This window comes from Stegastes partitus, unplaced genomic scaffold (genome assembly GCF_000690725.1).
Source record: "Stegastes partitus isolate 25-593 unplaced genomic scaffold, Stegastes_partitus-1.0.2 Scaffold6, whole genome shotgun sequence".
NCBI lineage: Eukaryota > Metazoa > Chordata > Actinopteri > Pomacentridae > Stegastes > Stegastes partitus.
This window is the reverse complement of record NW_007577737.1, coordinates 850,678-875,734: the sequence shown is the minus strand read 5'-3', so window position 1 is coordinate 875,734 and position 25,057 is coordinate 850,678. Positions and strand designations below refer to the sequence as shown.

Sequence of the window (25,057 nt, the reverse complement as noted above, 5' to 3'; positions counted from 1 at the left end):
CAGCCAATGAAACACAACATATGCTGTTAAAAAGACGTGTTGCTACCACTGTTAGCATGTTTAAAATGAGCGTGTGAGGTATTGTAGGTTGAACTTACAGTCCTAAATGTACGAACAGAGGTGGATTCTGGGAATGCTGATGTTGTGTCTGAAAGCAAGAGACGGATCTAAACTACTCATGTCATCAGTCTCGTTGTTTATGACCATAAAACGCTCGCTCTGCAAAAAGAACCCGCTAACTGGTCCTCATTGAAGAAGACATGCTATTTGGATGGATTTGCAGCGTGTGTGTGTATGTGTGTGTGTGTGTGCGGTGTGTGTGTGTGTGAGGGGATAACGCTGCTAGATGAAGCATGTAACAGTATTTGTCATGTCTTCGCGGGAGGTCCGTTCTTCTCCACGGTCGGACTGCGCTCGTTTATCAGCCGTTCTCCCACTGCCTCTTTTTTTTTTTGTAGACAAACGGATCATTTCACTCGTAAGGATCTCTCCAGAATATTTACTCGATTTACAAAAGGGAAAAAAAAAAAAAAAAGATTAGAAATCCAATTAAAAAACACAGCCAGCTAATAAAGCCTGCCCGCCAAAGCATAGCGGCTTTTGTCTCGAGATGTGTTTTTTTTTTTTTTGCACAACTATCTCAAAATTTGTCGAGGTAATATCCAAAAAGCTTGTGGTGCCGCTAAATCTCCCTGCAACAACATCGCTCTTATATGTCTGAAACTTTAACCCTGAACAGACGATTTTTTTTATTTTGCTGGCACAGCCGCTGCAGTTGTACTCTGAAAGGGCAAAAAGAAAGAAAGAAGCAGCAGGGATGGAGGGAGAAAGGAGAAAAGAGAGGGAGATGTATAGAAAGACACTGCAAGGGTCGAAAAGATGGAGAGAGGAGAGAGATAGAGCGAACTCAAGGACGACCGCGGCCCCGTCTCAGATTCTGCCTCGACAGTCAAATCCACGAGACCGACATAATGTTCCCTCGCTGAATCCGCGGAGCGTTTTTAATGTCAAGCGGGGGAGATGGGTATCACGCAGTGCACTGATTCACCCCTATCCGATGAGGGCAGATAGTTACGGTTCAGTTCTAAGAGGGGCCTATTCAGAGCTCGTGCCAGGGAGAACCGGCTGGGGCGCAACGGAGAGGAATTCAATAACTCACCTCCAGTATGGAAGGGCCAGCGCACTCTGGGAGAACGCACACTTGAAGCACATAGAGTGAGGAAAATAAAAAATAAAAAAAAAAAGGAGGAGGATGGATAAGTCATGGGGAAAGACAGGCTGGCATGGCTGCAGTTCCTCCGACGCTCTTTGGCAGTGTGGAGTGAATTTGAGAGTGTGTGTGCGTGATTGATGACCTGCACATAAGTGAGATTTACCATCGCGTGGAACGTGTTGCTGCACTCTAACAATGTGTTTCGGCTGTTGTGTGTCCGTGTGAGCTGCACAGATGTGTTTGTCATTTGGGGGCCTTTAGTTCTTCGGTTTTCTCCACGTCTACTCGTGTAGCTCTGACCGATAGGGGAGAGAAGTTGTACTGTTCTGACATCCCACGGCTAACCGCCAAACAGAGCAGAGAGGGGACGAAGGAGGGAAGACAAATGATAAAGAGAGGGAGAAAGACGGCTGTAGCCTCATTCAGCTGTTCGCTTCTTTAAAAAAAAGACAAACAAACAAAAACAATGCTGTCACTTTATATCCATGCTGACTGCATCTCGCCCATTAATTGAGGATAAACAAATTTTGAAACCCGTCCTCCGCTCGCCGTCTCTTCCTCGCGGCGAACACGGTGCAGCTCCTTCGTGGGATGAAGTCCAGTTTCGTATGGATGGACTTGTCAAACTTAATCTAGTTCGATACGAACGAACACCTTAGCCGGAGCGGCGCACGCTGCAACGCTCTCTGCTCGCCGTGCAACCGGCCGGCTTGATTCGCTGCCACTCAGTACATCATCTGCTATTTCCAACAAATTATCGTTTAAAGTTTACAAAGCGACTGTAAGGAATAAATCAGGAGAAACTAATCAAAATAAGGTAACGAGTCGATGCGGTAACAGAGAGCGGCTAATTACCAGGGTTTTTAACAATGTATGACTCAGACACCAGCTAAAGCAAAACAACAAGCTCATTGCTTCTGTATCCCCACACTGTCCATCCCCACTGGTATCACAGAGGGTGCATGTTCTGGTTAGGTGCAAGCAAAATGCACAGATAACTTCCACTAAGCATAAGAAGCCTCCAATGAAATATCAAAACAAACAGCCTGTCACGGACCCTAAAAGAGAGTTAAGTCTCGGTAAATACATCCCGTTAACGTGTGGTGTTTCCCACGAAGCCGGACTACAGGGGGACATGAAAGGACACCAGAACATGATCAGTTTTGCACATTTACTCTAGTTGGAAACAAATACAATTCACCTCTATGACAAGTGGACTGTTGTTTTTTAACACAACAGCTGATGTATGCTCAGCTCTCTGTTGCCAGCAGCAACCACCAGTAGAGGAACAGCTCCACCGTTAAGCTGAAGTTACCGGCTAAGAGCTGCTTTGTCAGTTTTACAACCACATAAAAACTTCATCTGCACTGTCTGACTAGTGTCTGTACAATGCTTTTTGTTTTTATTTCTTATTGCTGTCTAGTTATTAGTGGCTTTAATCTGAATGTCTCTATATGTCAGCGGCCAAACTGTTTGTGGTGAGCTGTGAACGGAGCAGGGGTGCACACAAGGTTCACATTTGTTGACCTGAAGTATGCTGGTTTCTGTGGGTGTAGATAATTATCACCGACCGAAAAATCTTGGGCAAAAACTTCATCATTCAAGATGTTTCATTCCAGTCGATATCGATGATTAATGACATTATTTACTGACCTGTTTTTAATAAAGGTTCTACTTGAACTTAACCCCTTTAGCCTCGTGTACACAGGTGATAATTTTAATGTTGGTGCATCAATTAAAAACACAGACGCATGATGTCAAGTCCTCACAGCAGGCGCCTTGGACTGCACTGCTTATGTGAGGTGATAGGGGACACGGGGTCATGGGGGATTTAAACCCATCTCACAACCACCGAGCCAATGACGAGATCCCTAAGGAGCCACAGACGAGCACGCCTGGGAAGGCCTGCACAGAGGCCACGAGGAGAGGCTCCATTTGCAGGGATGATAAGCTGTACTCGGAGGTTATTGATGCTGAACTTATGCTTTCATAGGAGTTTGCATCTGACGTACAAAAGTTAAGCTATCAAACATTTTCCTTATCGTTTTATTGCCCATGTCTACGTTTTTTAAAAATAAAAAACAATAAGAAGTTGTCCTCATCCAATCAGACAAATCAGCCAAATTATAGCTCAGATGGTTCCATTTAACACATTAACTGGTGTAGCTGTTCAGCCTGGGCTGATGGTCTAACACTTTTTATTCTCTCCTCCTTTTCTCCGATGACCAACGTAAAAGCTCGTCGCCGTCTCCACTGCTGCTAAATCCAGTAATCTCTCCCGTTCGCCCTTTTATCTTTTGTCTCTTAACTTTACGTTGGCGTCTAGCGTTACATTTTTTCCATATTTTCCGGCTGATGTCCCTTCAAAATATAAGCACATCCGTTTGATGTTAAATAACGAAATTCAAGTTATTTTTGGGCTTTTTTTCCCCTATTATTTGACGGGAAAGCCAAGAGAGAGACAGGAAAGTGGGGAGAAGAATGGGCAGCAAATGGCCACGGGCTGGATTTGAACCCATGACCGCTGCGTTGTGGACTAGAGCCCCTGTACTGGGACGCCAGCTCAACCCGTTAAGCTATAACGAAATGAAAATATAAACAATAATACATGACAGATTCAAGTTAACACATTAACTAATACATTAGAATAATAACAACATTCAATAACTACTGAATAAGTCACATTGACGTTAATTACAAGTGGACTCTTGGTAACGTCATCGAGGTCACACAGGAAGTTTCTTGTAGAAATTTTTAGTGGTAAATTAAATGTTTTACTTTCTTGTAATGAGGACTCTTTCTATATGTTTTTCCAGTGTGATGACAGTGTTGTACGTCTAATCAGTGCTATTCTGTCCTATTGTAGGCGGTCAGACCGGCTAGCTCTGACCTCTTCCCCTTCCACGCTCGGCCGCCTCCATATTGCGCCGACACCAGGAGCGCCATCGCACGACGCTCCGCTGGTTTAACATGCAACGCGAGGAGGGAGCCACCAAATCGCAGCACAATCAATTGGCTTTTAATGCCTTGAGTAGCCCCCCAAGCCTTCGAGGCTAGGACGCTCGGCTAATGTGATGCGATTCGCTGAGCTGATGGCAGACTGTGAGTGTGTGTGGAGGGCGGTCTGCCGTGGACGTAGCTGGTAGTCGATACGACATAAAGGGAGACAGTCTGCTAGCTATGATCCACTGACGGCCGTGACAGCTGGGGTTAGCACCTAGCAGCCGTTTGGTGACAGAAAGAGCCTCTGGAACACAATGGGGACGGGGCCATGGGGACAGGAGCGGCCACATGGCTACTGCTGGCACGAGGAGACGTATGCCGCAGTACAATGTGGCTGCTGGTTAGTGGCTGCTGCTGCCAAGGGCTCCACGAGGCCTCATGACATATGGCCGGAAGATGGATTGCCGTCGGGCATTGGTAGGGAACAACCAGTATGGACCACACATATGGTAACACATAACACGTAGCGTGCACACAAACATGGATGGTGAGGCTGTGTACAGTCTCTCTACGCGCTGACAGATAAACCAAAACAACACAGAGAAGATGCCAGAAGACGAAGAAAACGGGATGCACGTTTAAATAAACACGCATTAGTGCAGCCTGCATGCACATGCACACACACACACACACACACACACACACACACAGAAACACACAAGCAGACAGCGCTGCACATGCTGAGCAGTCACGCCATCAGATGCCTCCGTCACTGTTGTCATTCACCTGGTAGCGCTGCCCATCCCCTGACATCTTCACTCTCACAACAGGCAAACACAGCGGCAGAAATAGGCAGCTTGTTAGCGGGCTAGCGTTAATCCAGTGTGAAACCAGTGTCACCTGGAACACCTGACTGAGGAGGTGGTAGAGTACAGGAGGGAGGAGGTGAGTTAAGACACTCGGAGTGAAGTCTGAAAGGCAAACTGTGGAGGGCAGCTGCAGCTGGGTGTGGTGTGTGTGTGTGTGTGTGTGTGAGTGTGTCTGGCTAGCTGGTGGCCTGCTGCGACCAGATTACATGTTCACTGTCCCACAGCGGGAGTGGAAGTGAGATGGGTAGGACTGAGTGGTAAATGGCCTCAGCGGGAGGCCACGCGGCTGGTTGAGCACTCCGCCAGCCAGCCAGCCAGCGACTGCTGGACCATCAGTCCGGTGTTTTGCAATTTGTTCAGTGGCAGGGATACACAAGCGTCCGTCCTCTATGACTGAAGCTAATAATCCCGTTGACAGATCGCTTCAGGCAAACATCATTTCTCATGTAAATAATAAACGAGTTAATTTTATTTCTTGGACTTTTATTTAATGATAATTCACCTCTTTGTGTAACTCCCCCCATTTTACTTTTCATTTCTAGGGAAACACAACGAATTAATGTAATAAATTGATGACACAGTTATTGTATATAATTATAATAATAATAATAATAATAATAATAATAATAATAATAATATAGAAACTGCAGTTGTTGCTCCTCCATATCTTCACTTCGCTCTCGACTACTTCCAGAACACCTCGGGTCATAAATCCTACTGGTAAGGTGCTACCTATTCACCCATATACATATTCATTTACTCATAAGCACATAGCAGTAAAATCTGATATTAAAGCGTGATTTAAAATACGCGGCTGTGTGATACATTAGAGGTAGCTTAGGCTAAAAAAAAAATAAAAAAAAAAACTCAAGTTACCCCTGGGCTGGTAATTTCCTCTCCAAAGAGAAAATAATTTACTGTATCAATAAAATTACAACCGAAGAGCCATATTTACTCTCTTAATGCGTTCGGTACCGCGATGCACTTCTGAGGTGGTTCATCACGGACATGCAACACGGTGCTGGAGTCGATCAAACCGCTAACGTAGCAGCAGCAGTTAAGAACTGTATTTATATGTGATGAAGGGAAGCTGTTTTAGAGTTGTATGCTGCTGTTGCCCTTGAATGCCAGCCCGTCTCAGTGTGGGAATAAACGCAGAGCAACGAAGAACAAAAGTACAGCGAATGTGCTTCAGGGGCCACAAAAGGCCTGAAGCAAACGCTGAGGCCTCTGGCAGAATGACTTAAAGCCTCTAAGCAACAAAATGAAAGCATTTATGTTGCTGGGATCAATTAAAAGAAGTGAAAACTATTTACTACACCGCTAATGCTCTTTTGCTGGTAGAAGCAAACACGTTTTTAAACAACGCTGCAGGTAGGCTGCTCAGAATATCAATCTGGAGCTGAATACACAAGCTGAAGCTCTCAGAATGTGATGTTCTTTAATACTTTCAGGGTGTTTTGTTGCTCCAGTCATATTTTTACCCACTGTGGCCTCAGTTTTAAGTGCAATATAAAGTCCTGCTCTGTTTTGGAAACAGTACGACCATGGATAGAAGCAGAGAGAGCTAAAACATGTAGTACAATACGGTCATAATGTCATAAATCATTAAAAAAAGTTTCATTTCTTGGAAAAAAAACTGATTTCACATGTTTTTCAGGTGCCCACAGGCGTTACTAACATTGGAAAACAGTGATTCTACATGCTGCAGATACTTTTTTTACATTTTAAATTTGGGGTTGCCAGGTGTCTCAGTGGTTAGCACTGTTGCCGGTTGGCGTTCTGGTGAGGACACCCGGGATCTTTCTGTGTGGAGTCTCCATGTTCTCCCCGTGCAGCGTGGGTTCTCTCCGGGTTCAGAAACATGTTGAGGTTAATTGGTGATTCTAAATTGTACGTAGGTGTGAATGTGAGTGTGCTTGGTTGTCTGTCTCTAAGTGTAGCCCTGTGATAGACTGGTTACCTGTCCAGGTGAACCTGAGACAGCTGAGATAGACTTCCCCAGCAACGGCGTGCCACTTTTTAATACTTCATGTTCTGTTTAAATGTTAAAATTTTTACATTTTCTGTCCCTCATACACGCTGTAATTATTAAATGACTACATGTGTTTGAACCCCTTCGCTGAGTTCTGGAGTTCAGAGGGTTAACGCTTCCCTGATTTGTGATGAAAAAGGGACCAACCCACTAAATGGCATCCAAGAATCTGTAGAGGAACGGGGTTTTGCCAGTGACTAAAAATATGAAATAACTCATTTGCGAGCTCCGTGACCAATAAAAACGGGATTCAGGACTCTCAGAACTCTAATGTGCTGAACGCCGTGAGCTCATTAGACGCAGTGCGACTACCTCACTGTTGCCGGCCGTGTTGCTAGCGAGCGAAATCTAATTAATATTATTTTTCTCCTGCTGTCTGCCGCTCAGGCTGGTAACCCCGAGCAACGGGCTGCAGCCTGTCTGGTGCTGCGGTCTGGTGTGTGATGCCGGACTGCTTCCTGGCACAACCGACACCTATAAAATCCCGACCCAAAAAATAAAATAACAAAACAAAAAAAAGCCCCGAGTATATTTAGGAAAGATGGAAACTTGCGGCTATCAGAACTTGTATAAACCTCTGTATAGTAACTGATGCTGTAATCATTTCGCCATAAGGAGCTGTTGTGTCGTGGCGGCCTGTTGGTTTAACTTCTGACCTGCAGCGGAGGAATAAACGTTTTTCCAGCGAGACTTTCTGGTCAGTAATATTACGCTAAATATAAAAAAAATAAAAAAAATCTCCATGTTGTAAACTATTTTCAGCCTTTTTTAACAAGTCCCTCCTAAAACCTTTCAACAACTCTCACAAAATACTGTGCAAGAGGGACAGACTGCATGGGTTTTAGACCGAGACTGGGCTATCAAGGACGGCTACTGCAGGTGCATGGCAGAGTACTTACTGTAGGTTGCATAACATATTGTTGATGAGGCATCCATGACGTACTCTGGACCTGAGAAGAAACACATAAAATGTAAAACGACGGTGACAATATAAACTCTCCCAGTCTGATCCAAGCGGCGTCCCGCATGAAGCGATAAACGCCGTTCAAATACTCAACAATACGTTCAAACAGTCTGCAGGTTTTAAAGTGACTGCACTGGTTTTAATGCAAAAAAAAAAAAAAAAAGGCTGAACTTTACAGAGATTAAGTTATGCCAAAGAATTACTAAAAGAATTTGGAAGTCTGGAGGCAGCAAATCTCCCTCCTGTCTTCTCATTATTGCCAGCAGTGTGACTCCTGCACAGAGCCCGTGAATTAGCTTCCGTCTCTATTATAATGATATTAATGCCCGACCCAGTGGCGCTGATGGAGAGGTCAGAGGTCTCCTCAGGACACACCTCTACAGAAGACCTACAAATGGGATTATTTTAATCTAAAGATCTGAAGCAGTGGAGCAGAACAGCAACGAGCTAACGCCCGAGGACAAACCGTGCTTATTTACAAACGTGAAGGAGACGCCGAAACAGCGACAATTACCAAGACAGCGGAGGAACGGACGAGGAGCAAACAGAGCTTTTAGATGTGCTGGAGAGAGGAATTAGACAGCTTGTAGCAGACAAACACACAGACTGGCCGCTGATCCGGGTAAAATGATTAGATTAAACAAAGACAAACACGGAATAATCGGCTATAAGAGCAATCAATCCTCTGAGCCAACCCAAACGCGTGATTTGGACGCGCACCTAAACAAGCCTGGTATTCTACAACGCCACGCCAAGTCTGCTTGTTTGTACACGGCAATGTTTGTTCTCCTCAGCCGAACGGGACGGCGGATAGACACAGAGAGGGCTTATCTTTAATCACTAATCTTCAGCGTTTTCTGACTGAGATACTGCATGACCATCATGTGATTATTTAATAGAGAGGAGGGCTGTAGACTCCAGTCAGACCAGAGGCTCCTGCAATGGGATTGGAGATAAAAAAAAAAAAAAGAAGAAAACTGGGAGAGAAATGCAGCAAACTCTTGGAAAGGCACATTATCTTTAAAATAATCTCCAAAATCAAGCTGAAAAACAAAAGGAACCACGGCCCCTTTTAGGTTTCTGGTTAAGCTTAAAGTAAATCATTTGCAGTGATAAGATTTTGCAAAAAAAATCCCCAAATAATTTGGCGCTCTCGGCACAATCGTGACTCAGACGCAGCCAAAAGTCATGTGACAAAAAAAAAAAATCAAACTGCAGTCTGTGTTTACAGAAAGCCGACGGGAGACGAGGAACAAACCGGAAACGTTCCAGAACTGGTAGCAGCATGTTGTTCTGATTACAGTTTTTTTTTTTTTTAATTTTCAACATTCATTTGTTCTTTTTTTTTTTTCAAGGATTTCTGTCTTTATAACTGTTTCCTAGAAAACATTTCTCTACTTCTAGTCAGACTGTTTCCATCGAAGACTTTATATCGCAGCAAAAAAAAAAAAAACAATCCCGGAAACATCTTGAGGTATGGGGGGTTCAAACGGTAATCCTGGATCGTGATGTGAGACTTTTTTTGTGAGACTAATCCAAAAATGCAGAACACACTGGCCAGCTACTTCTAAAACATCTACCTTAAACCTATTTATTTTTTGCTAAATCTGTTTTCCCTGTTGCCTAATTCTCCCTCAACAAACCTCATCCGGCTCGTTCATGACTGAAGCCTTTTTATTGTTTTTCAAGATTTGCAGAACATGAGTGCATCGCAGATGAATGACGCAATCTAACGGCGTCTCCCAGCGTGCACCTGTTTTTTCTCCGGCAGACGTTCGTTACATAACGACGAGACTTTATTGAACTCATCTCACACGGCTGATATCAGCGACTCTATTGGCAAAGTCGAGCTGCAGCATTAACAACTGAAGACACGAGGGAGGCTGAATTTCCTGCAGACTCGCTCGAGACGTCAAAAAGCCAAATGCCAGAATAACAGGAATGAAGCAGAAAGCTGCAGGCAGATCAGTTATCAGTAATGGAAGAACGTGCAGGCATAAAGAGGCCTTATGAGGGCTGACAATCAGCTTCTTTATCCTGCGTTACATATATCACACATTGAGTTCAGTGTAAGTGAATGATGACCTAAGAGGCTCCCAACCTCTGGCTGAACTTCACAGCTTGTGTTACAGTTTAAGCCAATAAGCCAAAAAGCCACTCGTTCGGCTGCGCGCTCGGCCAGTTGGTCACACGTCAAGCCCAACAGTCATCCAGTTAGCTAGTTAGCGAGCCAGTCCAACCAGCCAGCCACATATTTAGTCAGCCAGTGAGCCAGCGAGCAGAGCCGGTGATGTAAACCAGGCCACGGCTGGCTGGCGGCACCAGCTCAAATCTTGGTAGTGATCTGGCCCCGGCCCGGCTCCTCTCATGTGGATCATCAAAGCTGTTTTTCCAGGAAACAAAGCCAATCATCATTCAAGCTCGCTGGAGCCGGGCTCTAAAAGAATGCCAGAACGCTGCTGTTGGTATGGGTCATTTGCAGATTTGATAAATCAATCCTATCAGAACCGCGGCCCGCAAAATACCAGCTCAACATAAACATAAAAGACGGAGCGGCACGCAGTCGTTTCTATGCACCTTGAGATTTTCATTACAAAAGCAATCCTTTCCATCATAAAAGGAAGTGATTTCCTTTTGTCTGGCGTATACGGCAGCCTGGCTTGTCTTCTCTTTTTCTTTCTGCTGTGTCTCTTTGTACTTGAGCAGAAGATGAAGGACTCACCTTCCCGCCGTGACTGGCTGAAGGGCAATATTACAGGAAGCGGCGGCAGAGCTGCCCGATATTGAAACTGTGAGGATTAATATTCCTCAAAAGCCTGGCCATTGTTTTTGATAAATCAATTTGGGAAGCCTTCCGAGAGCGGATTAGAGACGCGCCCTGGCCCACTTTTCTCCCCCCCCCCGCCCCTCCACCGCAGGTACTGGACCAGAGTTTTAATCAAGCGTGCCTCAAAGACGGGCACAGCAACCTTCAGCAACAGCCCTCCTCTGCCCACCCGCCCGAGCCGGCGCCATCAACGCCACCTGAACCATCCTTCCTCCTCTCCCCGGTTGTCTCTCCCTCCATCTGTCTCGTCTGTTTTCCCATCTATCCTTCGTCTCCTTCCTCTTCAGCCGCCATCCTCGCCTGCATACCGACGTTAAGCGAGAGAGGCCGCGGCATCGCTGCCTCTCGATGTTCAGGCTCCACCGAAGGGCGTCGCGTGGAATGCGGTTAACGCTCCTGACACATCACACAACCGATTTTTCTATGTTCCTGTTCTGTTGCATTACAGATCAGAGCCATGAGGAATGTGGAAATTTACTCAGGAATTGTGTTGAAGTTGGTAAAAATACAATAAAGTGAAAAAGAGGAATTTGCAGCTGAGCGAGCACAGAAGAGGTCAGGAAACTGGGAGGGAGGAGACTGCTAGCTCTTCCTCGACACTTTCATTTTTTTTGACGGCTGAGTTTCTTTTTTCTACCCTGTCAGCCTTTTTTTCTTTTCTCTTTTTTTAATCCCTCCTTTTTTGTTGCTTGTTTTCTGATGCCTGTTGTGTTTGCCGCCTACGAAACAGATGTCATCCCGCACAGCTGGAGCGACGGAGAGCCGACGAGCGGAGAAGAGAGAACCTCATGCTGTTCTGCAGCCCGCCCCCTCTCTTCCGTCCCCCACCAACACAAAGTAAACCCTCCCATCACACGGCGATCTACCCATAATGCAGTGCATTATGGCCCACCTGATATGTGGAAACGGGGGAAGCAGCGATGAAGGGCGTGATGGAGGTCTGTGCGATCATGCGGTTGGTGGCGATGCTATAAGGCGAGGAGTAGAACCTGAGGAGGGAGAGAGAAGAAGGGGGAAGGGAGGAGAGACAAAGGTGGAAAAGTCAAAATCAGGTGAGTGAAGACCAGAGAGTAGAGAGGACACAGCTTCTGCAACGTACAGCCTGGTCCTGAAGTCTGAGGACGCTCATGAGGACACGTCTGTTGTGGATTTAACAGAGAATTTCTTAACAAATCCAGAAAAAAGCACATCAATTTCAGAATATTTGAATATCTGTTTTGCTTTATGAACACATGGACTCCACACGTTTCTGCCAAACCCTCGTTCTTTCAGCACAGCGACCCAAATGTGAAGAAAGTTTCCCAGCATGCAGGCGCCTCAGTAAATCCTGAGCAGGGTTGAAGTGGGGTGACGGCGGGGTAGAGTGCATGACATTCAGCACCGCTTGGTCCTCCAGCAGAGCTTTGAGGTGTGTTCGGGCTCATTATTCTGAATCCTTCTCCACAAAGATGCAAAGCAGAGGGTGGAAAATGTCCCTGAAGGATGAAGTGCTACTTCTCCTCGGTCAGTCGATTCGGTGCAGGTGTCCGACTATAGAGTTGCAAAACCCCCCTGAAGACTCTGGCTGTGGGATGGATCGTCTGCGGTGTCGTTCCCTCACATTCGCCCTTCTTTTGCTGCCAAATCTCAGAACTGGATCCATCAGTAAACAGGACCTTTCCCCCGCTCCATCCACAGCACGACGCTGCTGCGTCTGAGCCGACTGCAGACGTTCGGCCTTGTTTCCTCGTCTTGAGGAGTGCTTCAGTGACAGCTACTCGTCCTCTGAGATTACCGCCTGACAGCCTTTACTTCACTGTAATTTTGCCGGCTGGAGTTTTGTATTCTTTATTTAGCAAATTCAGTACCGGCGGTGAAGTCGCTGTTCGGTGAACAAAGCCTGACGTATTGATCGTATGATGGCGTGGACACTTTTGGGCTTTTTTTTTTTTATCGTGTTATGGAGGCGACTTATCCAGTTCACACAAAGTGTTTCAGAACAACACGATCTGACGCTGAGAAATCCTCGCTGGGATTAGAATAACTATCTGACTCCTGACACTTTCACTTAGCTCTGATGCCGAACTATCACCAGCACAGCCGTGTTCATAACAGATGAACATTTAGTTAAAGACTGCAATGAAAATCCACCGAGTATCATCCACTCCAATGGAAGAGATGCAACTCAAGATTAAAGCTGCAAGCGGCGATGGATGGGTCCTCGCTGTACGATTGTCGGCCTTCGTGCTCATCAGGGTTTGGCAGGAACGAGCTCCGGGCGGGACTCGGAGCCTGTGTGTCGAGTTTCGGGCATATTGGAGCACATGCGGGCGAGTTATAGGCCACTTCCTGTTTAATGTCGGGCCGCGCTGGCAATGCGCTTCTGGCTGCAACTCGGACCATGTGTGTGAAGTTCCAGGCTGATCAAAGCACATACAGGCCAGTTACCGTTTTATGGCAACGTCCTTTTTCAAGATGGCGGACTTCCTGTTGGGTTTAGGGCTTGGCGCTGGTTGACTTTTTTGTGCGTCCCGACCTGCTGCACATGCACAGCGATGTTTGTAGCTGTAGGTGAAACGACGTCAGAAGGGACTCAAAAAAAACCAAATGAGCAAAATGGCCTTTCATCGAAATTGCACGGGCCACCATTTCCACGGCGTCAGACTTTTGCGGAGCGTTTTAATCACCTTTAATCACCACCTCCTGTAGTTGGTGCTGGCCAAATTTCAGGCGTGTACGACGTACCCCCCAGGAGGGCATAGACTTTGAAAATGGCCACAAATTTGTGAAAATGAGCGAAAATCGGCCGTAATGCTCACAATATTTTCAACATGGCGGATTTCCTGTTGGGTTTACAGAAACATGCTAATGGACTTTTTTGTGCAGCATGAGTTGTTACATATGTGTGGCGAATTTCGTAGTTGTAGGTGAAACGTAGCCCTGATGGGACTCTGTTGAAATACTGTAGAGGGTGCCGTTGAGCCGTGTTGCACTTTAGAGCTTGGCGCTGGTCGACTTTTTGAAAATTGCGTAGCTCTAGGTCAAGCGTGCTTCTGATGGGACTCCGTTGAAATTTTCAAGGTGGCGCTGTGGAGCCAATTTGGCAGTGACATTTCCACCTCCTTTAAAATATCGAAATTTTCGCAAGTTTTGGCATGTGTGGCGATTTTGGTGAGTGTTGGGGCATGTTTAGGCCCTTAAAATCGTGTTTCTTTCGGCCGTAGAATAATAATAATAAACCAAAGGGTTACAACAGGGTCCTTGCACTGGTGTGCTCGGACCGGAACAATCCGACCATGGACCCAACGTCAAAAATGTTCTGAGATTTGGTTGGTTTTTTGTGTTTTTAAAGGTTTCCAAATCATCAAACTTTTGGATTTTTTTTCAGGTTTACATGAAAATATCACACATTTTCAAGGTGGTTTCAGATTTTCGGACACACACAAAAACATCCTTGTAGGAAATAACACCCACACACACACACACACACACACACACACACTAAACACTGTGGATTTATCTGGTATCTTGTTCCTAAAAAAAAAGCCACCTCATATTGTATTTCAAACGACACATAAAAGTTTCATGAAGCGTCGTCGATTGAAAGGCGTCACATTGAGCTTAGTCATCACATAAAGCAGGAGGCTGTCTCTCTCTCTCTGTCTCCCTCTATATATATATTTTTTTTTTACACATGGATTTCAGTATTTGGGCGACGCTGTGCTGTGCTGGCTGCTGACTTAAGGAACACGCTTGTAGGCTGAGCTCGGAGGAAACTCAATGCATCTCAAGAAGCTGCGGTTCGTCTTAAGCTGTGCAGAAGGGAGGTGGTCGGCCGCGCTGCTTTATCTCATTGTTGGAGGTTTACACTGAAATCCGCTGCGGGGTTAAGTGGAACGTCCGACAGTCGCCGGCGCCGGCGCTGATGGAGGTTTTCAGACAAGTTACGCAACCAGACCTGATGTACAGCATCAGTGTTGGTTCTTGCATCCTTAATGTTCTGTTTGTTTCCATGTGAGCGGCTTGTTTGCATCATTTTGCATTGAAGTTTGTTCACAACAGAGTCAAACTGAGTGAATTAATCAGTATGTAGGATAACGTGCTTTAGATTACTTTGTATGTCTGTGGTTTCTGGTGTACAATATTGACCCTCTGAACTCTAAGCCTGTATTTTTTGCTTCTGTGTTGTCATTTAAGTCCTGCACCTCCATGGAAAACAGCACAACCACGACTAGAACTAGTGAGAACTCAAAAGTGTCTCATGCAGCTCGACAAATGCCATTAATAACAAAAAAGACCAAAAAAAATGATGTTACATTTCTTAAATTATTTGTGTCGTAAAAATTGGGGGGAAAAGACATTTTTGCCAACATACGTTACCAAAAAAAAGAATATTACTAGTGATGCATGATATTGAAATTTCTGGCCGACACCGATATTAAGATTCCTGATATCGCCAATAACCAATATCACCGATGTCGATATTCAATTTTTGTTCACACTGAAAAATGAGAATAAGGAAGCACTGTGAGAAAACTATTCAGAAGAAGCCAAATGAGACCACATAGTCCTCCTATTACAAAAGTAAAATATATTTTAACACATTTAACGTTCAGTCCAGGACCATTTAAGTGAAAACATATGTGAAATAGCAGCGATATCAAACGTAGAGACGAAGGTGCTGATGTTAGACAATTTGTTCATCGGACCGATACCGATATATGGGAAAAAAACACTGATATCGGCCGATACGGATGTGGATATATCGTGCATCCTACATATTATAGATGCTTTACTACTTACATTTCTAATTCACCTTTACAGCTGCCTCCTGTCTGCTCTGTGTGAACTCAGGCTGCTGAAAAGTCACTGAATTTCTGACTTTTTGACCGAGGCTGCGTAACTAATGGCTCTTTAGTTGCACCGATGATCACCAAATGTTTGTTTTTTCACAGGATCTGTTTAGAGCGAACGGTTTATTTTTGGCTAATTTTAAAAAGAGAACACAGAATAAAGGGATTTTGATGAAATATCACAATTTTAAGCTTAAATTCATTATGTTTCCTGATATCTGCAAGTCACACATGGTGCATTTAACCCTCCTGTTAGCTATAAGTCGACACCATTCAGTGTTTAGCATCTCTAAATAAGTCACTGACATCATTTCTAAAGGGCTGTTTACACATAAACTTGGCTAACAGTTTTAATTATGATATTTTCTGGAGGTTTAAAGTACTGGAATCCAAGAATAAAAGATGTAAATCTGAAGGTAACAGGAGGGTTAAGGAACGCCGGAAAGTCTACGATTTTTTTAAGTTTCAAGGCTCTGGGAGACGATAAGCTCACCTACGTGCTTGTGGATTTTGGAGTTCAGAGGATCAATACATTTATTCATGTACAGTCTATAACTTACAAAACATGACATATATTTATGTGTGGTGTAATAACAACATTTTGGCACCTTTATAAAATGTGTATGCTCAGCTCATGGCTAGTTTTCTACACATAGAGTTGTTCACATGGCTGGATTTGTTGTTGTCTTGATGATGTTTTCTGGAATGCTCTGACTTTAATTGATTATGCAGCTATAAACAACAATAATTTTTACACGTTGAAAAAATGAGGAGCTACATCCAAAAGGTCAGCGACACACGAGGCTCGGATGCTGGAACATCACACGTTCTGAAAACGTTCCTCTTTGGTGATCTCCTACGGAAATATAAATGTATTCGAATATTAATGCAAATGAGAAGATGTAAATTCAGTCCCACAATAGCTTATATATGCATTAGATGAGGGTAATTTGCATCATAATTATGTTTAAAATTCACTAATCCAATTTGCACTTGAATCCTGATGCACCTGTAAGCACAGTGTGAAGAACATGAAGTGGCGTTTGTGTTTCAACCTTCCAGCTTCAACCGCTTCATTATTATTATTATCCTCTAGTTTGCAGGTTTGTTGCTTAACACGACTACCTTTTGGGATTCTAATTTGGCAGCAAAGCTTTTATACGGTGTAAAACGACTGATGCCGTTCATCCAGTTGTTTTTTTTTTTTCCTGGTTGGGACTGACTCAGAGTCACGGGGGGATGAGTGGTTTAGGAAGCGGGAATGAGGAGCTTCCTGTGAGCGGCTGAGGCCAGAGGGAGGTAGAGGGGAGCCTCGGCACTCAGCTTCCTGTCTCGGGACTGTGGGGAAAAATAAAACACGTTGCCGGGTCATTTGTTTCCACAGCACCATTAAGTCATGGCATAAAGACACACACACACACACACACACACACACACACACACACACACACACACACACACACACACACACACACACACACGAGGACCCAAACACACCCACTCAGCGCCTCTTTGCCATTTCTCACCCGACCCCACCGATGAAAACCGATATTTGGAGTCCATATAGATTTCCTTAATCAAACAGTAACAAAGTGCAGACACTACATTAATCTTTATGTATGACAGTGATATTGACTGCGGCCCTACGAGCCAAGAGGTGAGTGTATTAGATGGTGCCAAGGATGGATTGACTATCAGGCTCTTACCCATTCTGCATTGCAGCAGGATCGTATGTTAACGCCATGCCAGTCTGGAAGAGAAGAGCAGAGACAGATCCAGGATCAGGCAAATTAAGACTTCCATTAGAATGAAATCAATCAAACAACATTAATAAACTGAAGTGAAAAGAAATGACAGGAAACTTCTGGAATATTTTCTTCTTTAGTTGATTTGAGGACAATTAAAAGAATGAAATGCAAACGTAGAAAACGTGCTTTTATGATTTTTTATTGCAGCAAATTACATAAGAGAATTGTACGTCTTCATGTGGTGACCTTCAGAGGTGCTGGTTTCCAGATTTTATCTTCAAACAGTCTTTCTGCTGAATGAACCACCTGCTGGCTTCAGATTTAGATTTGCTGCAGAAGTTACTCGTAGTACTTGTAGAGACCAAGTGACTCGATGATCCGACACTAAATGTAAAACCTTCTTTTATGTCGGATAGCAAGGCTGTCGGATTGTCAAGACGGAGGTCCAGATACAAGGAGGGCTTGATGCTGGAAGGTTCATTAGTTGTTAATTATTGTTCATAGTTGTTACAATAACTAGTGTATTGTTACTGACCGGTGCGCTTGTGCACGTTCCGGACACTTCCACCCCGTGGGAGCGCTCTGATGCGGTGGAAGTGTCCAGAACACACAGGCAGTACTTGGCTGCTGATGTTAGTTTAGTTAGCGCTCACACTTCTGTGTCCACCATCGGTGGCGGCGGGGGAGTGGCAGATACGCTCCACCGTTACCATCCATGTTTACTTCCATAAACACTGAGCACGCTCGCTGCGTGCACATATGAAGTTCACACAGCAGATCACATCCAAGTCGCATTTAACTGGAAACGTGAAGGAGCTCACAAAGAAATCCTCATTGAGCATCAAGTCCTGCAGTGTGAACGTAGCCAATCTGTAGGATTGTTCAGTCAGATAATACGCCGTTATCCTGATTGGTGACATTAAATGTCATGTCGGAGTCAGAATCCAAGGCTGTCGCTATGTTAAGGCTGTTTTTATGGGTTCTGTTGGTTTTTCCTAAAAACCTGTCGGATAGCAGGTTTAGGATTGTTAAGGGTCGGATTATCGAGTCACGACTGTATTTCATTTCAGTCTTAAGTTGCGTATTTCAGCTAAAGATGCACCTAGAAGCTCGTGGACGGCGACCAACAGCACCTAGCTGAGGTGAAAATGGCCAAAGGACATTTAAACAAACATTAGCATCGCTGTATGTATATTTCTGACCCAATAGATTTAGTCATATCTCCATATCTATGACAGAATCAAAGTGCAGGATTTGTTTTTTGACTCATGGTGGAAGCTCAAGGCTGCCCTGATATACACGGTTAACTTCTGTTCTCCTTTAATTCCTGGCAGGAAAGTAAATAAGTTCCCAGAATAATAATAATAAGTGATGAATATGTGCATACAGGACCGTTTGCCACCTGTGCTAACTTTATTACCAGTTTCTTTGCTGGTCCGTGTCAGAACCGAGCCGTCGCTGTGTTCCTGCACCGATGTCACCCAGATAATCTGCTGTACTTTTATTGTACTTGGGGGCAGAATAATGCGATTTAGATCCTGATCCGTTTTTTTTTTTTTTTTTGTTACAAATAAATCAAATCAAATCTAAATCAACTCATTTCAAATTGGAAAAACTGACAAGTGACAAAGCCGATGTGGGAGAGGGGCCGAGTCGATAGGACGGAGCGAGTTAGTATCGAAGACTTTTTCTATATTTCTGTCACGTAGCGTCATGTTTTTATGAATGAGAGGAAATGAAGAAATGCCCTTTGGAGGGAGAAAAGGAGTGAGCAGAGGAAAACCTGAGTTCCTTGTCTGGTGGTGGTGATGGTGTGTGTGTGTGTGTGTGTGTGTGTGTGTGTGTGTGAGGCCCTCTCTGAGTCCAGGAGAGAAACCTGTGCGCCGCCGCAATCCTTCATCTGCATTCCTGAAGGTTCCCTCCCGGAGGAGAGCTAATCCGATTTCTTTTAACGGGAGGCTGCTGAGGATGGCAGATTTCATCAGCATACACACACACATGCACACACTACACACCCACACACACACAGACACACACACACACACTCTTTTCTTGCCCTTCCTTTGCTTACCCTCCCTCCTCCTCCTTCTTCAAAATCTTGTGTTCTCCTCTCTCTCCCTTTACCTTTCCTCCCCTCATCCCTCACTCTCCTCATCTCTTAATCTACCCCCCCTCCCCTCCCCTCCCACCCCTCTGTACCTCCTTTGCCCTTGCTCCTCCAGAGGGCTACCTGCACTGAGCTATACAGTTCAGGGAATAGTGGCTCAGAGGAGCAGGGGGATCAGCGAGCCCGGACCGAACCCTTGAGACTGAGCAAAAACAGAGAATCTCCACCAAACCAATAAGCTCCTGGATGCATGTGTGGATGTAGGTGTGTGCGGTAACGCTGTGAAGGCCCGAAGAGCATTTTGTGGTGTTAAATTACTTCCTGCTTTGTGTATTTTCCCCCACTTGTTGTTTCTCCTCCCCTTTGGTGACTCCATAAGGTCTCCTCCCGTGTATGCATTTATGGGCTTTCTTTACACAAAAACGTGAGATCAAGTGAGCGTCGGCGCCTGCCCGTCAGCGTGCTTGTGTGTTCACAGGCATGCTAATGGCGGTGGCAGACGTGGCCAGCTGTCTGGCGAGGCTGATAACTCCCCTAAGTGCTGCCCTCGCTTCCATGTGCTGATGAATTCCACAGCAGAGGAGCTCCTGACCGAGGACCCCGCATCCACCGCCGCTGACTGATTACTGATGCGGGAGGCTTTTGGCTCCGTCAGGAAAAGACACAGGCGGACTGTGGAGGCGTCTGATCCGAGACCGGTACTGTACAGAGGCTGATGGAAGCCGCCACAAACGGACCTGAGCTGTTTATATTTATTTGGCATGCAATGCAAAAACTAGAAGGATTGAACAGAAGATTTCTTTACCATTTTACATCCATCCATCATCTCTACACCTTCATCCTCACTAGGGTCATGGGGGGCTGGAGACTATCCCAGCTGACTCAGGGTGAAGGCAGGTTCACCTGGACAGGTAACCAGTCTATCACAGGGCTACACTTAGAGACAGACAACCAAGCACACTCACATTCACACCTACGGACAATTTAGAATCACCAATTAACCTCAGCATGTTTGTGGACTGTGTGGGAGGAAGCCGGAGAACCCGGAGAGAACCCACGCTGCACGGGGAGAACATGGAGACTCCACACAGAAAGATCCCGGGTGTCCTCACTGGGACGCCAACTGGCGACCTTCTAGCTGTGAGGCGACGGTGCTAACCACTGCACCATTTTGCAGCCGTTTTCCGTATCCACAAAGTGTAAATGTATGCAGAGTGTGGTGACAGCTCCATCCAAACGTATGTCTTTACGCTCAATCATTAACTCGAGTTTAGGAAGTTGTGAAGAATTACTTTGCATTAATGACTTCTGTCCCTCTAATGGTGCAAATGTAAATGCAGAAATAAATAATATGTGCAAAAGTGTAAATGTGCATAATCGTGTTTAAAGCGGTTCATGAGGAGGGCGAAGGACGGCCTGAGTGTGAGGACGCCTGCTGTTCATGAGCTGTGTCACACAAACACACACACACTGACCCGCTCCTTGTGTTTCTGCCTTCAGAATTGCTCTCCACACACACACACACACACACACACACACACACACACACACACACACACACACACACGGACATCTGTCAGGCTTTCACACAGAGTGGAAAGCCGGATGTTTTTTTCATCTACACTCATTCCCCTAGAGTAGGTGCTTGAGAAGTGTGACTTTGAAAGTTTTTGTGTGTGTGTGTGTGTGTGTGTGTGTGTAGGAGTGTGTGTGTGTGTTGGTGAAAGAGAGAGACAGAAAAAGAGGAGAAAGAGAAAAGAAACCCACGGCGCTCGCTGCTCGAATGTGTGGAGGGAGAGAGGAAAGAAAAAAAAAACAAGAAGTGCAGTGACTAATATGTTTGTCAGCATGAGACAGCCAGAGACGGCACTTTCTAGACTCACACTTTGGGTAGTTTACAAGAAAATCTGTCTTATATTTCTCAATCCTCCAGCAGCAGCAGCAGCAGCCACCCTGCAGCACGCAACCCCTTGTAACTCCTGACTGATCATGCAATGTGTTCTCCTCTCTCCTCTCTCAGCCTCTCTCGGTGAGTCACTCGCTCTTTCTCTCTCCATATGTTGCTCTGAGATCTGGGAAGACTTCAAACGCAGGAGAGGAAGAGACGGAGGGAGACAAAGTGGAAGAGACTGTGAGGAGAAGGAGAGAGAGAGAGAGAGAGAGAGAGAGAGAGAGCACTTAGAGACAAGAGAGAGGGGAGAAGAGTGAAGGGAAGCAAAAGATAGCAGCAGCAGAGTGAGATGAGGGAGTAATGGATGGTGTGGGCCGCCCTTCACAGCGAGGTGAGGAATGGCCTCGGCTCTGATAAACACACTAACATACGATGCCTATCTCCCATCTCCACCGCCCTCGCTTGATCAATGCCCGCACACATACACGCACACACACACACACACATACGGGCCTTTGTATCGACTCTATAGGTGTAAATTCATGCCGATCAGGATTGGAGGTGATCGGACTTGCACCGCAGCCCGATGTGTGCCAGGTGTGAATGCAATCTGTACAGCTGGAGACAGGAAAGAAAAAAAAGGTCACCGGACTCTGAGGCCACAGATTTGATCACATCGAGTCACACCTGGACAATAAAGCTGCTCATTGATACCAGATGTGGATGCAAAAGCTTCAGATGTCAACATCCGGACAAAGACTCAGTGAAGGAGTTTTTTAACCGTCCTGACGATGTTCCCCGAGCACTAAATCTCACCTTAAACCACCTCATGCTGCAGATCTTTATTTCCTCCTCAGCTGGTTTTAACTCGGATACGATGGACACATGTACGGCTGCTCAGAGACGACACGAGGACATTTATCCTCAGCCTCTTTCTTTCTCTGTTATCTGTATGTTTGATGCATTTTATTTATGTTTTCCTGCAGCGGGTGTAAATCAGCAGAGCTTCGTTTCTCTGTCCAGGATTTAAATGACATTGTTGAGATAAATAATTTAAAATCTGATGCACAATTTGAAAACAATACAAGCTTATGTAGCAGGAAAATTCAGAAGTAAAAATAACCGAATTAGTAAAAAAACAAAAGAACAAAAAAAATGGTCTAAATCTCAGACTGGGTCCCTAATTAATAGCTAATTAATCAGTAAATAACAGCACAACGGAGCAGTTTCAGGTCTCTCTTTTCTCCATGAAGCGAGCTCACCAAAAAGCAGGTTTATTACAGTGACTGTGACTTACTGTCAGGCTGCTTCGGTTTTATAAAGCAAGCTCCACATTATTACAGCTCAGTTAATAACTTATGCTGGAAACTAACTGAGGACAACTGTCAGGCTAAACCAAAGGTTCTCAAATTGGGGGTTGGGATCCCCATAGGGGTCCCAAGATAATTTCAGGGGGTCGCCAGATCATGAGAAAAAAAAAAATCTAATAAATGTGTATCAGGGCTGTCAAAACATAAACCGTATAGTTCTTCCCATTCCTTTTTTGGACTTGTTAATATTATGATTTGATTATGCAACAATATTATTACTCTTTTTTTGCTCTTTTTAAAATGATTTTCTTCTGTTTTATATATGTTTTTTCCTTTTCATTTGTTCAAAATAAATTCAATTCATTCATTCATTCATTTAAAAGAAAGCTAACGTGTGAATGTAAAGAGGTTTATCTGAGGAATTAGCACATTAATTATTAACACATTAATGTACGAACAGCAAAGTGATTGAGAGAGTAAAAATTCAAATTGGGGAACACAAACTTATGTTGTCTTGGGGGTCGTGGCTCAAAAAGTTGGAGAACCTCTGGACTAAACCTGAGGTGTTGCTTTACAATGACCTGATTTTACCGCCGACTCTCTGCCGTGCTGCCGTATTGTCTCCCTTTATTGGTGAGCATCATTTAAAAAATTTAGGTTTACAGAAAATATACTTAAATAAGTAATGATGTATACAAATTACACAGTAATTCTGAGTCTGAGGCTGAATCTTTCCTTTCCAGTGCATCTCCACTGATCCTTGCTCATTCTGGTGCAAACATGTGGAAGCTGCACGTCGACAAACTCTGTGTCTTTGAAATAAAGTAAAAAAAAATTTAAAAACGGTGCGTCCAAGAACACTTAAAGCGGAGTAAATTATGTTTGATCGGTCAGACTACGCTTGTAGATTAGTCACAGAAAACAAGAACCAAATAAAAAGAAGTTGTAGCGTGTTTAAGGTGATTTGCTTTACTTCACATTGCACTTCCTGAAACGACAGATTGTGCAGCTTCTTTGCACCAATTTGTGTTGTGCAAATTAGGTTTTAATCACATCCTGTCTGAACACACAATAAGTGTCTGTTGCATGTAAAATATCTGCAAACTGTCCACCGCTGCAGCGAGATCTTTACGGGGAATTTTCCTGCAAGAGCACCTTTAAAGAAAAGAGTTTACAGTATGATTTAACGGCACTGCAGCTCGGTATTAGATAAAGATATTTTACAGGATGAAGCTGCATGTAAGGCACAGAGTATAACAAGTGGGGATCAAAAAACTAAAGGGGTGTTTCCTCTATTTTGACTCCTTGGCTCTCACTCATACATTCAGTCATCTCGCTTCACCTTAAGTCAACTGAGCCGACCCGGCCGACGTGCAGGCCCGCAGCAGCGACGTGATTTAGGTTAAACACGCCTCGCTGGCTTATGTGTGTGTGTCAGGGCTGCTGAACATGTGATGGACACACAGAGTTAATGCAGCCCTCCACCTTCCTCCCTCTCAACACACACACTCAGAGAGACGGTGTGTTTCCTGAAGGACAAACATTTCTCCTGGTTTCCACCACGTTGCCGTTTCAGCACAACTGTCAGCCTCGGCGTTGCTCTTCTATACGGTCTGGTCCGAAGCTCTCCTCTACGTGTCCTTCCCAGTATAGCCGCCTGGTAGCCTATGAAGAGGCTGTAACCTTGTCCCCCCCCCCAGCGTTACCGCGCTGTATCCAATTTCAGGTTTCCCGGCATGGTGATGTATGGCGGAAATATACGTGTTCAGCGAGGCATTTGGCTTGAGATGCAATTTACACGACAGCTCATATACATCCAGGGGCTGTTTGATCGATATCTGGGGTATTTTTCTTTTCTTTTTTAGCAGCTCTATACCTTAGAGTAAATACAAACGACAGGCAGTAATGGTTCACATCACGCCAGATGTTGTAGCCAGCGTCTCTCGGGGCCTCGCGAGCAGGGTGGGGTCTGTTCTTAGAAATAAAATGACCTCAGACGCCTTGTTCACGACGTCACCGCGCTGGAATGGAAAGAGTTGAACCGAGTCAACATTTGGTCGAACGTCGTCTCCTGGTTCTCGGCAAATATTTGCTGTATTCAGTCAGTGGACTTTTTATCGTTATTCTGCAAAAGACAAATTACAATCACACGACTGAAGTTGGATAATACGAACTCCAGACAGGTGGCGCTGCAGCTCATGTTATGTTCATGTATTTCTGTCTATCAGCTGCTCTTCTTGTGATTTATTATTCTTTATTACTGATCTGCTTTATACACATGGAGGTTAGATGACGGTTTATTATAAGCAGCATAAAAA

The 25,057-nt window shown here is 44.8% G+C and overlaps 1 protein-coding gene across 5 annotated transcripts in view; it reads right to left on the bottom strand.

Moving 5' to 3' along the window:
• The window catches only part of LOC103356545 (RNA binding motif, single stranded interacting protein), a 211,766-nt gene that overhangs the window by 23,132 nt on the left and 163,577 nt on the right, over positions 1-25,057 (bottom strand). For 3 of the 5 annotated variants that reach the window (XM_008280734.1, XM_008280750.1, XM_008280741.1), the window contains exons 8-10: positions 17,390-17,433; positions 11,744-11,840; positions 7,960-8,010 (exon numbers count right to left, since the gene is read on the bottom strand). In XM_008280734.1, the coding sequence (XP_008278956.1) occupies positions 7,960-8,010; positions 11,744-11,840; positions 17,390-17,433 (192 nt within the window). The remainder of the gene's footprint in view (positions 1-7,959; positions 8,011-11,743; positions 11,841-17,389; positions 17,434-25,057) is intronic. The other 2 variants (XM_008280759.1, XM_008280767.1) reach the window with 1 other exon arrangement.